Source organism: Nematolebias whitei, chromosome 6 (genome assembly GCF_014905685.2).
Source record: "Nematolebias whitei isolate Nwh7 chromosome 6, NemWhi1, whole genome shotgun sequence".
NCBI classification, from domain to species: domain Eukaryota; kingdom Metazoa; phylum Chordata; class Actinopteri; order Cyprinodontiformes; family Rivulidae; genus Nematolebias; species Nematolebias whitei.
In genome coordinates this window covers 47,330,641-47,346,267 of record NC_056503.1, presented here as the reverse complement: position 1 = coordinate 47,346,267, position 15,627 = coordinate 47,330,641, and the positions used below count along the sequence as shown (strand labels likewise).

The 15,627-nt window shown below is 40.2% G+C and overlaps 1 protein-coding gene across 1 annotated transcript in view; it reads left to right on the top strand.

The window, feature by feature from the left end:
- The first annotated feature begins 4,650 nt into the window (after positions 1 to 4,650).
- LOC119410791 (spectrin beta chain, non-erythrocytic 4) overlaps positions 4,651 to 15,627 on the top strand; it is a 39,046-nt gene continuing 28,069 nt past the window's right edge. Inside the window, exons 1-2 of the mRNA XM_037677708.1 lie at positions 4,651 to 4,727; positions 6,770 to 6,916. Of these exons, the coding sequence (XP_037533636.1) occupies positions 6,782 to 6,916 (135 nt within the window). The 5' untranslated portion in view covers positions 4,651 to 4,727; positions 6,770 to 6,781. The remainder of the gene's footprint in view (positions 4,728 to 6,769; positions 6,917 to 15,627) is intronic.

The window sequence follows — 15,627 nt, the reverse complement described above, 5'->3', positions numbered from 1 at the left end:
AATTCCTACTTTTTGTTCTGCGACAAGGGACAAAAACTGACACGGTGCAAGGCTGGCGTGGAACCAGCAACCAGTGGACATCAGACCAATGTCTCCAACCTCTCCTCTTCCCCCTTACTTGTCTAGCATGCATAGCTTGTTCCTTTTAAGTTTTCACCAGCCAATCAGATCTGAAACAGGGCATATCCATCCGACAGACACTCGTTCAGAAAAGTGGCACGGGGCGTTTAACGCTGGAGTACCGTTCGCTTTGTTGATGTTCCCTCTTGTTGTGCACCATCTGACTTCTGTAACCTGTCACCGTTGCCACAAATAAAACAAACATTTTACCTGCTATTTTTTGTGCGTGAAGGGATCTGACGAACACACGTCCTGTTTAACTACTATGATCATCGAGGAGTCGACGCAGTGCCATCTACTGTTCAGTAGGAGAACTACAGTCGTCTAAATGTCACCATCCTCTGGTACCACGACTATAATCTGTCCTCAGTGCAGCGCGAGAGCTTTGTACGCTGCACACCTCCACCCTGCAGAGTCCCTGGTTTCTCTCTGCTAAACATTGCTTAGTTTCAGCAACTTTCTGTCTGTGGCCCTCCTAAATAATTCATGAGTACGGCTCCTCATCATTAATTCAAAAGAGGAAGAGTGTATCTCACTTGGCACGTGAATGAGTGTGTGTCAGTCAAACTGTGGATCTGATTCTTTACCTAAACTTTGTGGTATAAAACACAGGAAACAAACATGGAGAGTGAATATGTGTGTGTGTGTGTGGGGGGGGGGGGGGGGGGGGGAGGGGGGGGTGTGGTGGGGGGGGGGGGGGGGGGGGGACACTGCGTCAGTTTGTTGGTTTGCAGGTTGTGTTGTTGTCTGCAGACCAAGTTACTCCCTCGTGTTTCCAGCGACTCACTGCTGTCTCTGTTGTCTTTAGATTTTTTTCCCCACATTAAGTTTTCAAAAGTTCAATATTTCTGTTGAACACAAAGCTGACCCATGACCAGTTTAAATCCTGTTTTTAGATCAAATGCATGGGAAGTAAAATTACTCAACTAAAAAAGTTAAATCTGGTCCTCTGGACATTCAAAAAAACAAAACAAAGCAAATCAACAAAAAAATGTAGAAACGTTTCGTCTCTCATCCGAGAGACTTCCTCAGTCTGAGGTGCTGTATTCAGCTCAGTCTCTTAAATAGCACCTTCTCAGAGTGGATCAACCAGTTTTGCTGCTGACAACCAAAACCAGCTGGTCACATGCTCAAGAAGGACCATCAGCCTAACAATGGATCATTAGCACCTGATGGCTGTTTACTGTTCACAGAGGGCTGAGTGATACTAGCAATCACAGCATTGTAAGAGGGGGACAGTTGAACCCGGAGGCCTCCACCCCTGTTTAATGATGGACGATTTCTTTTCACAAAGATGGCCTCCTTTACTCCTCTCTCAAACCATCGTTCCTCTCTGTCCAGGATGTGAACATCTTCATCCTTGAAAGAGTGACCGCTGGCCTGGAGATGAGTGTAGACCTCAGAGTCCTGGCCTGATGATGTTGATCTTCTGTGCTGGGCCATCCTTTTGGCCAGTGGCTGTTTTGTTTCCCTGATGTAAGACTGATCACAGCCCTCCTGACACTGAACAGCATACACAACATTGCTCTGTTTGTGCCGGGGGACTGGATCTTTGGGATGAACCAGTCTTTGCTGTAATGTATTTTGGGGTTTAAAAGCCACTGGGACGTTATGTTTAGAAAATAAACGTCTCAGTTTCTCTGATACTCCCTCAACATATGGAATGACCACTGGTCTGGGTCTGGGTTCCTCCTTTTCACCTGTTGGCTGACTGGAGTCCTGTTTGGGTTTCTTCTCTGCTTTCAGGAAGGCCCAGTTGTTTTGTTTTTTTGAATGTCCAGAGGACCAGATTTAACTTTTTTAGATTTTTCTACCTGGATTATTGAGCAGCAGCACGGTGGCACAACTGGTAGAGCTGCTGCCTCTCAGCGAGCAGGTCCTTGGTTCAAACCCCGGTCCAGGGGCCTTTCTGGGTGGAGTTTGCATGTTCTCTCCGTGCATGCGTGGGTTTGTTTTCTCCGGGTACTCCGGTTTCCTCCCACAGACCAAAAACATGCATGTTAGGCTGATTGGTAACTCTAAATTGTCCCTAGGTGTGAGTGAGAGAGTGAATGGTTGTTTGTCTCGTTTGTCTCTATGTGGCCCTGTGATGGACTTGCGACCCGTCCAGGGTGTACCCCGCCCCTCGCACAGTGATTGCTGGACATGGGCACCGGTGACCCCCGTGACCCAAAATGGAATAAACGGGTAAAGAAAATGGATGGATGGATGGATGGATGGATGGATGGATGGATTATTGAGCATGCATCAGGATAAAATTACGTTTCTTCAGATGTCCTTTCAGTGCTACTTAAATATTACAGATAAAGTCATGATCAGAGTGACATATATATATATATAGGTGTTTTTATTGTAACTGTCCTTGTAAACATATTTATTTACATGTCTACCCAATGTAGAACGTATAGTTTTTTATTTTAAAGTTTTGTCTTGGTTTTTACTCGTCTTTTTCCCCTGTCCTTTCAGAGGCTTTGTTGCCTCTAGCCAGGCTACAGTTAAAAACTGTTCTTACTCTGTCTCGCCTGGTTACATAAAGATTAAATAAAGATAATAATTATAAAACTTGGTGAGGTAGTCGCTGGGAGTCATCACCAACATGAACTCTGAGCACTGACAGTGTGAGATCTCACAAAATTGCACATACCTTATTTCAAAGTTTTGACCAAAAAGCCATAGTGGTGGGTGATATGCATTCTTTAAAAGAATATTCTTAATCTTAATTCTTTTGTTTGTTTTACTTCGGCTGCTGCCTCAGTTGCACATATCACACTTATCTGAATATATTACGGTATTATACTATAAGGTATATATTAGATGTACAGTATATTAACTGTGCTAGATAAATATTACAAGATTATTATAATACCCATTTGAATAATTGAGATAAAAATAGTTTTTAAATAGGCAAAGTTACTGCAAATATGTGGGAGGGGACTACTTTTGTGTAATGACTAATAATCTGTTATTTATTACCAAAACAATTGCCTTTTTAAAGGATTTTTCACTTTAAGATGTGTATCTTTTATTTGTATTATGTGTTTAATATTTAATTATTATTAACTTTTATTTAACCACATAAATCCCACTGAGATTACAGATCTCTTTAGAAGGTCCTCCTGGACCAGAAGGCAGCCTCACGTGCATGTTTTGAACCGTGAGAGGAAACCCACGAGAAGAACATGCAAACTCCACGCAGATAGACCCCAGGCCCAAACCAGGGATTGAATCCAGGACCTTTTTTCTGTGAGGCAACAGTGCTAACCACTGTTCCATCGTGCTGCCAGTTAGTTATTTTATGTTGATTCTAATAATCATGAGCTTTAAAGAATGTCCAGGATGGTTAAAGATGATTAACTTTTTAAGAGTAATATTTGATTTTTTTAAAATCAGTATTCAGCTTTTTGTTCAGAACAATATTAAAATGATGTGAGAAAAGAGCCGGTTTGTGTTTTTAGACAATCATTAGACATTAAATACATGATTAGTTAGTTTTTTTTAACAGTAGTCTTAATGATGTTCAGTGCAGTTTGACTTTTAGTTTGATCTGTTGGGACTAAACTTAAAGAAACTGACTCTCAGTCTTTTGTCTCCTTGGTTTGTTTCCGTCCTACTGTTTTGTGTCAACACACTTCAGTCTCCTCCCGAACACGTTTCTATCTGAGCGTGTGAGACACGTTTACTCCTGTCAATTCCTTAAACATCTGCGCGTGACGCCGTGCGATAACTCCAAGAGGATGTGACAAAACGACAAATCAGAGAGACGTTTGGACCGGGTTTGTTTAAAGAAAGAGAGCCGTAAACCTCTGGAGCAGGATGAGACACTACTCTGTCCGGTCTCCTTTCTTTCTGCTTCAGCAATGTAGCATCCTGAGGCGAGCTGGAGACAGAGATTTCAGCTGCAGAGATGAAGACAGGGCTGATGTGAGCAGAGCAGGAGGGAGGAGAAGAAACGACAGCAGCTGTAGGATGAGTCTGAGCTCAGGAGAAGAAGGAGAAGAGTGTTTTATCTTCTCATTATTCAGCCCCGCTCCCATTTTGACACCATTTAAAGCCAACCTCCACCTTCTCTCAGCATCATTAGCCATGACCGGTGAGCTTGGAGGCGTTACCCACATCCCCCTGGCCAAGGCTTTAGCTCCTCCCACCTCAGTTTCTCCTCCAACCAGCCCAGCATCCCATTCAATCGCTCATCCTCCAGCTCGCTGAGGGTGCGAGAGAGGAGGGGTTCCACTGGGCTCCCTGCCATTTTATTGTTTTTTGGGGGGAGGGTGTTTTTTGTGTGTCCCTCCTCTCATTCGTCACTGATCCATCCCTCCTTCCTCTCCTGGCTGAGCGTACAGTCAGTCCTCAGCATCACAGCAAGACGCTGGAGAGGAGAGCGCAGCCTCAGTGTGAAGACTTCAGCTCTTCTCTTCCCTCCAGGATTCTTTATTCACCATCTTTCTCACACCTTCGCATCCTTTTTTCCTCCTGATTTCCTTCCCACCAGCCTCTGCAGCGAGGAGCATCTTGTTCATGTGTGTTACGGCAGAGGAGCCAGGATGCGGACATCGGCGGCTGCCTGCAGCAGCCACAATCCCACGGGCTTTTCCCGTTAAACGCTGCCGGTAAACGACTTATCCTCAGAGTTAGAGGAGAGCAGGTGGAGCTGGAGATGGTGCATGCAGTTATGAGGATGCTGGTGAGGGAGGGTGCCGACGTTGACCTGATTATATTTTTGGTTGCGCTGTCGGCGCAGGCGTGAGGCGTTTTTACCGTTTGCTTCACGCAGACAGTTGGTATGAGCACAATGTGCAGGTTGTGGGTTTTGCTGGAAAGTGGAGGAGTGTGTCGGAGGTCGCTTGGTGTGTGCAAAGGATGCTGTAATCTGTGATGCTCATGTGAATTTCTGCAGCCATGCTTGTTGGTACACGTGTGTCTGCCTACATGTGACTGCTGCACGTCATTAGCCATTCATGTCGTCTCTTTGACCTTGTATTTCCTCCTGCTTGTACTTTGGGCCAGTTCTGTACTTTAAACTACGTTTTAGGTTGATTTTTGTTTGTTAAACTTACAACACAGATAAAGTAAATAACCTGAAACTGACAAAATAAAATAAAAATAAACAAATAAAAATAGGTCATTGTTTCTGAATTTGGGTTCAACATTATTATAAAAATAAAATTAAACTAATAAAATTGGACTTGACTAAAATAATGCTATCCTTAACCTAATGTTTTGTTGACCAACATTTTGAGTCACCTGACACTTCTTCACCTGTCTCCAGGTGTTCTGGTCCATCTGTCCCCAGGTGTTCTGGTCCTCCTGTCTCCAGGTGTTCTGGTCCACTCCTCCTGATCAAACTGGTCCAGCTGTCTCCAGATAAACTGGTCATCCTGTCTCCAGGTGTTCTGGTCCACCTGTCCCCAGATGTTCTGGTCCACCTGTCCCCAGGTGTTCTGGTCCACTCCTCCTGATCAAGCTGGTCCAGCTGTCTCAGGTCTGAAGGTTCCTCCTCCAGATGTTTCAGCTCCTTCCTCAGATGTTCACCAGGATTTAGATCAGGGCTCAGAAGGACACTTCAGAACAGTCCAGTGTTTGGTTCTGGTCCAGTCTTGGTGGTGTTAGCTGTGTTTTGGGTCATTGTTCTGTTGGAGGACCCAGGACCTGGGACTCAGACCAAGCGTTCTGACTCTGGGCAAATCATTTCAATCCAGAGTGCCTTGATAGTCTTGAGATTTTAGTGTCCCCTGCACAGATTCAGGACATCCTGACCCAGATGCAGCAAAGCAGAACAGAACCGAGCCTCCTCCATGTTTCACTGTAGCTACAGGGTTCTGTTGTTCGTCTCAGTTTGGGGTCAGAACACACAGCTGATGGACTTGTTGTCACAAAGATCCAGTTTTGTCTCCTCTGACCAAAGGACGTTCTCCCAGAAGCTTTGTGTCAAAGTCCAGTGTGTTTATGATCTGTTGTCCTCCTCGCTGTCTTCCATCAGGTCCACTTTGTCTCAAGCAGACTGATGGTGGGATCTGATCCTGATGACCTTTGACCCTGGAGTTCACCTCTCATCTTTATGGAGGTTGTTCTGGACTCTTTGGTCTTCAGTTTGTCTTCAGTTGTCCTCTTGTGGACACGTCCTGGCCGGTTGTCTCCAGTCCTGTGGACCTTCTGAATAATGTGTGCAGCTGTAGTCAGAGGAACATCAAGCTGATGGAGATGCTCTGATGGTCTTTACCTTCAACATGATGTCAATCATTGTCTCTTCCTGAGACACTCTGTCCTCAGCTTCCTGTGCTCCATGTCCAGTGTGTTACACACCGTGACACCAAACAGCCCTGTGACTACCTGACACCCTTTAAACAGGCAGACTGGTTACAGACTGGTTACAGACTGGTTACAGACTGGTTACAGACTGGTTACACCTGAGTCCAACATGTTCCTGTGGTTAGATTAGTTTCAATCTTTTCTAAAGAAACTTTTCTTTGTGTCAAGTCCAATTTCATTACTTTGTTTATTAAATTGTTTTCAATAATTCACGTCTGAATGAGGCTGACACAGTTTTGTATATATATATCTATATTTATATATATATATTTTTTTTTTCTTTCAGCTGCTTGTGTATGTGTGTTTTCAACATTTTTGCCTCTCTTTGTGTTTCTGTCCACAGCTGGGGGACTGGATGTACGAGAAGATGCTGATGGCGAGGGACAGCAGCCGAGACGAGACCCAGAAGCTCCATAAGAAATGGCAGAAGCACCAGGCTTTTATGGCCGAGTTGGCCCAGAACAAGGAATGGTTGGATAAAATTGAAAAGGTGAGTGCTGCCGGTCGCTCAGATAATGCGGTTCTTGTGCCTTGCAGATACATTTCTCTGACGTGGAGCTTTAATGGGTCATTTCAGCTCCAGAGTGTGTTTTCTGTCAGCCATTAGCTCTGTGGCAGGAGAAGTGGGGTTGATGAAATGTTATGATGAAGTTTGACTTTTAACAATAAAGAGTGGAGAATAGATGTTATTGTATACATTTAGGAGTTGTATCCGTGCAAATTTACTGATGAAACGAAAATCTAGTATTTGAATTTTTTATAATATTTTTATTCACTCATCTAAGAAACAGGGTTGAAAATAAAAATGTTGTGACTGCTGAGTCAGCACTTGTCCTGTTTGTAGTTTTGGACTCTAACGAGATTAGCATTCCTTCAGTACCTTCAGCTATTTGGTAAAGCCTTCAGCTCATTCTGGACGTTACTGCTATGACTTTTAGTGTTTGTAACTGTTTTACTTTTTGAAATATTTAACTTTATTTACAAATTTTCCTTGAAATTTCTAAAACCTTGAACAATTTTGTTCCCCTTGTAAAAAAAAAAAAAAAATTCCAGGAAACCTGCCTTATTTTTTGTTTTTTGCCACTGTTTTGCTAATTTTAGCTTTTAGCAACTGTTATATTGGCCTTAGCTTTTAGTTACATATGTAGTTTGACCTTTTAGCTAATGTTTTGATCATTTTGACTTCCATTTATTGTTTTGCTAGTTTTTGTTTTAGCTACTCTTCTGCAGGTTTTAGCTACTTTTCTGCTAATTGTAGATTTTAATTGTTGTTTTACTGGTTTTAGCTTTTAGCTACATTGTACTAGTTTTAGCTTTTAGCTACCATTTTTTTTAATTCCTTTATTTTACCAGGAAGAAATCCATTGAGATCATCAATCTCTTTTACAAGGATGTCCTGGAGAACTTACATTATGCTGGCTTTACCTTTTAGCTAATGTTATGATAATTTTGACTTCCATTTATTGTTTTGCTAGTTTTAGCTTTTAGCTACTGTTTTGCTGCTTTTCGTTTTAGCTACTCTTCTGCAGGTTTTAACTACTTTTCTGCAAATTGTAGTTTTTGCTTGTTTTGCTGGTTTTAGCATTTAGCTTTTTTTTTGTAGTTTTAGTCTTTAGCTTCTGTTTTGAGGAATTTGACATATATTTTTCTAATTTTAGCTTTTAGCTACTATTCTGCTACTTTTTGTTTTAGCTACTCTTTTGCAAGCTTTAGCTACCTTTCTACCTGTTGTAGTTTTCAGCAGTTTACAATTTTTCTTTTGCTCGTGTTAGCTTTTGTTGTACTAATTAAAAATTATAATGACAGTCTTTTTTGGCTTTATTAGTTAACATCAAAGTCAAACGGATATCTTGTGCGATTTATTAGTGCTCGGTGCTAAAGTTCGGGATGACTCTCAGCTACTACCACGGCAAAGTTAACCGTTTGTTTTAAAGTTGCTGTTGAAAATATCGAGGTCATCCGAGGTGGGCCTTCGCCTTCTGATCTGGTTGTTGTTGTTAAATCCTGTGGATCTTGTATGTTCGTTCTTCATGGTTCCTGTGATCTTAGCGTGTGTGCGTGCTCATGTTGACACGGTGGGATTGTGACGTGAGGCTCTGCTGAGCTCTGTGTAATGATACACGCTGATTTAATGCTGCGTGTTCACAGAACATCAGAACGTTTCCATCAGATATTCTTAAAGGTCAAGGAAGAGTTGGGTCACCGGAGACAGGAAGAGGTGAAACTAAAGTTTCTGTAATATTATATTCACAAAGGCTGTTTATATCAAATTATGCTTGTTTTATCATGATCACCAAGCAAGTGCTACATACATTTTTAATTAAATTTAAATAAAATGTAGGTTTGGCAGCTGTTTGTTCTGAAGCAAAGAGAGGTTCTTTATTTTAACACCTGCAAACATTAAGCTGAAATATCACCGTAATGCTCAAAACTTTCATTCTTTAGGCTTTTTGTTGAAAGGAATAAATAATGCTGACAAAAAAGAAAATTAGCATTTCTCAACTTTAATCTCTCTTTATGCAAACACAAAAAATCCTAAAATACATTTTCTTCTTGGTAGATTTTCCTAAACAAGTTTGGTTGTAGAGTTCAACTTTATTAAAAACAAAAAAGTATATATTTATATGTACAGGTATGTATGTATATATATATATATATATATATATATATATATATATATAAAAAAAAAAAAAAATATATATATATATATACAGGTATGTATGTATATATATATATATATATACATAAATTAAATAAAATGGACTATTGAACTTGTGGAACTTGAGCGACGTACTACAAATGAAACAAACTACGTATCCATCCCTTCACGTTAGGATCGATATGATCCGTCACCAGTGTTGGTATCGCTTGTTGGTGTAGATCTCAGTCATCCAGGACATGAGAAATTAAAAAAAAGATGAAACAACTGGACTTCTGTTCTGAAGTTGACGACGTGTGGAGTTCTAACTTTAAACTTCATGTAATTGGTATCAATATTGTCAATATTTGGATTGATCTGCATCCTTTACCTCACTGATGTGAACGTCAGATGAAATGCAACGTGTCAGGCTGTGGTCACTTTAAATAACGTCAGCTCTGATTCAGTTTCAACATATGAAAAAGACCTGGGTTGGATTTGAAAAATTCTGACCCGTTACGTTCAGACCGTCTGATCTGGACCACTGTTGCCTTCCGTGTAAATGTAACCTTCAAGTGTGAACACAGCCGAGACAGTGACAGAGGACACCTGAGGAGAGTGGACCAGTTCTCACGATCACGATTCACCTTGTCGGACGTGGCGGCATGTCGTGACGACAAGCATCCGGCGGCGACTGGAGCAGGGTGTCTCCTGGTTCCTGTGCTTGTAATGGTTGCCTGACAACAGCTGCCCAAACTCCTCTCCCTCCTCCTCCTCCTCCTCCTCGTGCTGCTCAAGTGTGAAGGTCATTCTTCCTGATGCCTCTTCCTGTTTCCCCTCTCACTTTTTCATTCATCCTCAATACTTTAATTTCTGCCTCTTCAGCTGTTTTCCATCCTCCACCGTCCGCTATCATCCTGGATTTTCCATAAACCTCAACCCAATTTAATGGAACTTTAAGTGCAGAAACACAAGAATAAATATTTTAACTAACACTTAAAACCATTGATTTACTTTTCAGATTGGTCAGCTGGTATGTAAACATTCACTGAAGTGAAAAAAGCTAAGGTAATTTTATAAATTACCCTTTTTTTGTACGTTTAAAGATATATTTCTAAGTAGTTTCTACGAAAGTCTCAAATCTGAGTCAAATCTGAAAATTTACATAATTTAGGTTTCAGCAACTTTTTACGCAAATCAGATACACTGAAGGGATGAATTGTACAAATAAGAGTCTTAAATCATTTTTAGTAAAAGCACATTTTCATTCAAGATAAACTACGTCTTTACAAGAACAATAATTTTTGTATTTCCTGTTCTATCAAGTTATTTTAAGCCTATCAGAATCTTTTGTCTCAGCTAAAATGTTTATAGCTGTTTTGATTGTCTGTTTAAAAAATAATAATTTTATAAATTAATTAATCTAAGTCCATATACAGAACTGAATATATTTATCAATACCACTCCTCTACGGGAGGATTAATCATACAGTTTATTATATAAATGAGCAGAGTTCTGAGGTCTGAGCCACAGGAGGAGGTGTTGGTGTGGTGGAGTACGGAGGTCCACTCAGCTGACGTTTGCTTGTTTCTGAATATGTAATGCAGGGTTTCATCAGTCAGGGCTGTTCTGATGCTGCAGGAGGACTGAGCCTCCTCAACAAGCCCAATAAACACATTGGAAACTAAAGGGAACACATCATAAACTAGAGAAATTACATCTTCTGTGAAAACACTATGTGAACGCTGAATGACTGCTGAAATGTGCTGAAGATGCTAAAAGAAGCAGAATGCTAGTTAAAAGCTAACAATAGCAAAACATTACTTAAACGCAACAAAAAGGTCAGTTAAAATCTAAAAGTAGTAAAAGGCACAAGCAACAAAAGCATTAGCAAAGTCTAAGAGTGACAAAAAGGTAACGAAAAATTCAACTTAAGCAGAAGAAGAGTCATTTATTAAAAATAAAAGTAGCAATAATCTGGTAAAAAAAAGTCAAAAGTAGTAAAATGCTAGTTAAAAGCAGTGAAAGTTTAGCTAGAAGCTAAAAGTAGAGTATACAGTAGCTTTCTAAAAAGAGGTGAAAAAAATAGCTAAAAGCAGCAAAAAGCTAGCTGATGCTAAGCAAAGTTAAAAGTAGCAATAAATTGGCTCAAAGCTGAAAGTAGTGAAAAGCAGCTAAAAGTTCAATATAGCAAATGGAAGTTTGAAGCTAACATTAACAAAATCTACCTAGAAAATATTTGAGCAATCTTCTTTTTCTTTTGGCTGTTCCCTTTTCAGGGGTCGCCACAGCGGCTCTTCCTCCTCCAGGAGTTTAAATAGCCATAAGCTAGCTAAAAGCTACAAGTAGCATGCAGACTAAAACAAAGCCAGTTTGCTGAAGCATATTTAAAATAAAATGGTTTTAAAGGAATTAAAGAGCTCTCCATGTTCTTCTGTGGGGAAATATTTGTAAACATATTCACAGGTTTGAAAAGGATAAAAGTTGGGTATAATTTCAATAAGAAAGAATAATACTGTGGAATACGGGCCTTTAGTTTGAATTTTAAAACAGTCCTTGTTTTTGTTTATCTAGAAATGAAATCATAAAAATGTGTCAACATCCTGAACCTTTTCTACGATTGTTGCTTAGAAACGTCAGTCGCTCTGTGACGTAGTAAAGATGGAGTCCAAACAGGAGATTTTAAAGGCTAAATGTTTTACGGTGAATGCACCGTGTAAGTATCATTTTCTCTGTGCAGTTTGAAGCCCAGTGGGCTTTATGGTTCTGGTTCTCATCGCTCCCTTTCTGCTTCATAATTAATTGACCTTATTAAGAAGGACAAGTTCAACTTCTGCTGCTGCTTTGGTTTGTTGTGTTGTGACCAACGATCCCAACAGCTTTGTTAGAAATCTTGAGGTGTTTTTAGCTGTTTATGTTAATTATATACAGTAGTCCGTTTATCGCGGGGGATCTGTTCCCTGAAGCCCCGCAATAAGTGAAAAACCACAAAGTAGGAATAGTAGTACAAGTAATAGTAGTTTATTTTAATATATATATATATATATATATATATATAAAGGTGTTTTAAAAACTTCCCACACTCTTGCAATATTCTAAACAATGTTTCTAAACTCCAAACGCTCTAAAGGAGCACAGCATGTCGTGATCTCAGCTCTCTGCCACATCTGCGCTCTTGGCCACGCCCACTTCTCCGCAGCAGAACGGAGATCAACGGAGGAGGAGCTGCAGGAGGAAGTTTCTCCAGCAGTGTGGACTGCACCCAGGTGCAACAGGTGGCGCTAAATAGTTTAAAATGGTTCATTTTAAATAAAAATTCCATGCCGACCATGCAGCTCGTCCATCCATCAGCCATTGTGTGTCGTCCAATTTTATTTTGAAAAACCGCGATAGAGCGAGTTTGCGATAAACGAATTGCGAAATAGCGAGGGACTCCTGTACAGTACGTGAATAATTTAATTTCTTCCAAATTTTTAAAAAAAATCATACAAGTGGTGCTTTCTCAGTTCATCATTTTTCAGGTTTTTTGTCACAAGAAGAGTGAAATGTAAATTTTCACAGGATCTTCCTCTTTATTTCTAATATGTGGAAGGAACGTGACTCACGTGTTTTATTGTTTACATCACTGAAAATGTAATGAAAGTTTAAATTGGTGTTTTTGTGGCTTTTTTGCCAACGACTGTTGCTGCTTCCACCTCCACATTTTTTGTGTTGAAGTTTAAATACTTTGCGTATTTGTAAAATGCACTTATAACGTTGTAATTGTTCAATAGATCCAGAGGTATGTTTATGCTGCATCTGTAATGAAAGAAGTGCTTGTTTAGCAGGAGAGCTGAGGTGGCTCTTTTAAGGTGGAAGGTGGGACAACAGCTTCCTTTTTTTGCATTTAATTATATATTTTTGGCTCTGTCAGTAATCTTTAAGCAGCTTTATTGCATCTAAAATTCAAATTTATTTGCTTTCTGTCTTGCATAAACCACAGTTGTAAAGAAACCTCTCAGTTTTTTATGTTAAAAGTGGAGACTTTTAGTTTATATTATCGGGTGTTTCACCCATTAGCATATGATTGTTTCACTTTTTGAGCGTTTCGGGACAAATCATAAATGGATTTACAAAAATAAAAAATAAAACGCTAGCCCTCATCTGCATCAGTGAGCTCTGTTGTTGTTGTTTGGCTGAACAGACAGATTTGTTTTCCCACTTGGACTAAATATTGACACAGTAGCTGCTGTGGCCCGAGCGTGACGGACACACTGACCAGCAGATGTCCGCAGTGAAGCACACAGCCGAACCAGGACGACCCATCTGGTCCTGTCAGGGCTCGTCCTCCTCTTTTTGTTTGCTCTGATTCATATTTGTGGCCTTCTCATGATAAATCACAGCAACGGAGCTCTTATTGTGTGAATGTTGATTCAGCACTCTGCTGTTTTCCTGCTTTTTATTTTGTAATATTTTCATAAACCTAAATGTTCGGCTCATTCGGGAAATGGTTGCTTTTGTAAATTTTATATTTTTCTAAATATTTATTTTTATTTACAAATATTTTCCCCGCAGACATACACTGATATGTTTTTAATTCCTGGAATGTGCTTCAGCAAAAATTACTCTTGTTTTTATCCTTTTACTTTGTAGCTATTGTGCAGCTTTTAGCTTTTAGACAGCCTTTTAAACTTTTAGCAAGCCTTTTGCTACTTTTAGATTTTAGCTGTTTGTTTGTTACTTTTGGCTTTTAGTTTGCCATTTATTACTTTTAGCTTTTAACTACCATTCTGCTGCTTTTAGACGTTCATATGATATTACTATACTATATTTTTTATACTTTTATCCTTTCAAGTATTATTTGGCCCTTTGCCACAGCATTTAGTTGGTGTTTTGCTATTTTTATTTTATTTTTTTAGCTAGCCATCTGCTACATTTAGCATTTAGACAGCTTTTTATACTTTTAGCTTTTAATTACAATTATTCTACTTCAAACTTTTAGATGGAATTTTGCTACTTTGAGCTAACCTTTTGTTACGTTTAGCTTCTATGGGCGGCTGTGGCTGAGTGGTTAGAGCAGTTATCATCCGGTGCAAGAGTTGGGGGTTCGATTCCACCGGCAGTCACACGCCGAAGTGTCCCTGTGCAAGACACCGAACCCCTCATTGCCTCCGACGTGTGTCCCATTAGTGCATGACTGTGATAAAGCTCTGATTATTCTTTGTATGGATACAGTAGAGTGCTGTATGAACGGGTACATGAGGGCACAGATTGTACTTCAAGTGTCTTGATAAGATAGAAAGGTGCTCTATAAGTACGACCCATGTACCATTCTAACTATCCTTTAGATTCTGATGGTGTGTCTTTCGTTATGTGAACTTGTAACTAGCCCTTTGCTGCGTTCAGCTAGCATTTTGCTCACTTTTGCGTTTATCCTCCTGTTCTGCTTTTTAAGTTTTAACAACTCAACTTCGGCTTCTTCAGCTAATTTGGAGTCTTTCAGCGCTCAGCGTTCTCACTCGTTGGTTAATGGAACATGTGACTCTCCTGCGTTCTGGAGTTGAACTTGGAATAGAAACCAGGACGTGGACTCTCCTGTTGGCCGTGGGCTCTGGGCGGATGCTATGTGTTTGAGCAGAGGAAGATCTTGTCCTTTTTGGAGTACAGACTGAGAGGGGAGAAGCAGCTCGAGCCCACGCAGCCCTCCCACTCACTGCAGAGGAGGGCCCGCCGCAGCAGAATGAACGCTGACGTAACTCACTTACACTGGAAACTACCGTCATGTAGTGTGGGCTGCTTGTAGCTCCACTCCGTGTTTTTACTTCACAGATATTCACACCGTGGACCTTCCTCTGTAAACTGAGAACTCCTCACTGACACTCTGTCTCTGCTGCTCCACCGTGCAGACAGGAAGTGCTCTTATCACATTAGAGCCATCCAGTTTCCAGTTATAAGGCGGTGTTCTGTGAGGGCAGATTTTCTGATCGGTGACTCGAGCTGGATGTTGTCCTCTGTGGGTGATGACTCACTGCTCATAGAGGCTTTGTGAAGCTGGCGAAATGTCCAAGCAGAGTCCGAAATTACCACCTGTCAAGCACCAAATGTTGAAAAACTTTTTGTTTGCCAGCAAAAACTGTAAGAACAACAAAATGACAACTAGCTCTATTCTATATTTTATCACTTTTAAAAACCAAGCACATCCCAAAACAAGCTAAATGTAGCAAAACAAATGCTTACAGGTCAGATGTAGCAAATCAGTTGTTAACTAACTGTAGCAAAACTAGCTAAAAGCTAAGTGTAGCGTAACACTTGCTAAAAGATAAACATACCAAAACATTTGCGAAAAGTTAAATGTACCATATAAGTTGCTAAATGTAGTTAAACATTTGCTAACTAAACAGCAAAAATAGCTAAAAGCTAAATCTAGCACAACACTTGCTTAAAGTAAAATGTTTGTAAACAAATGCTAAAAGCTAAAAGAAGTGAAACATTTGCTTACAGTGCAGATTTAGTAAATGAGTCGCTAAATATCGTGAATCAGTTGCTAAATGTAGCAAAACAACTGCTGAAAGCTAAAAGTTGCT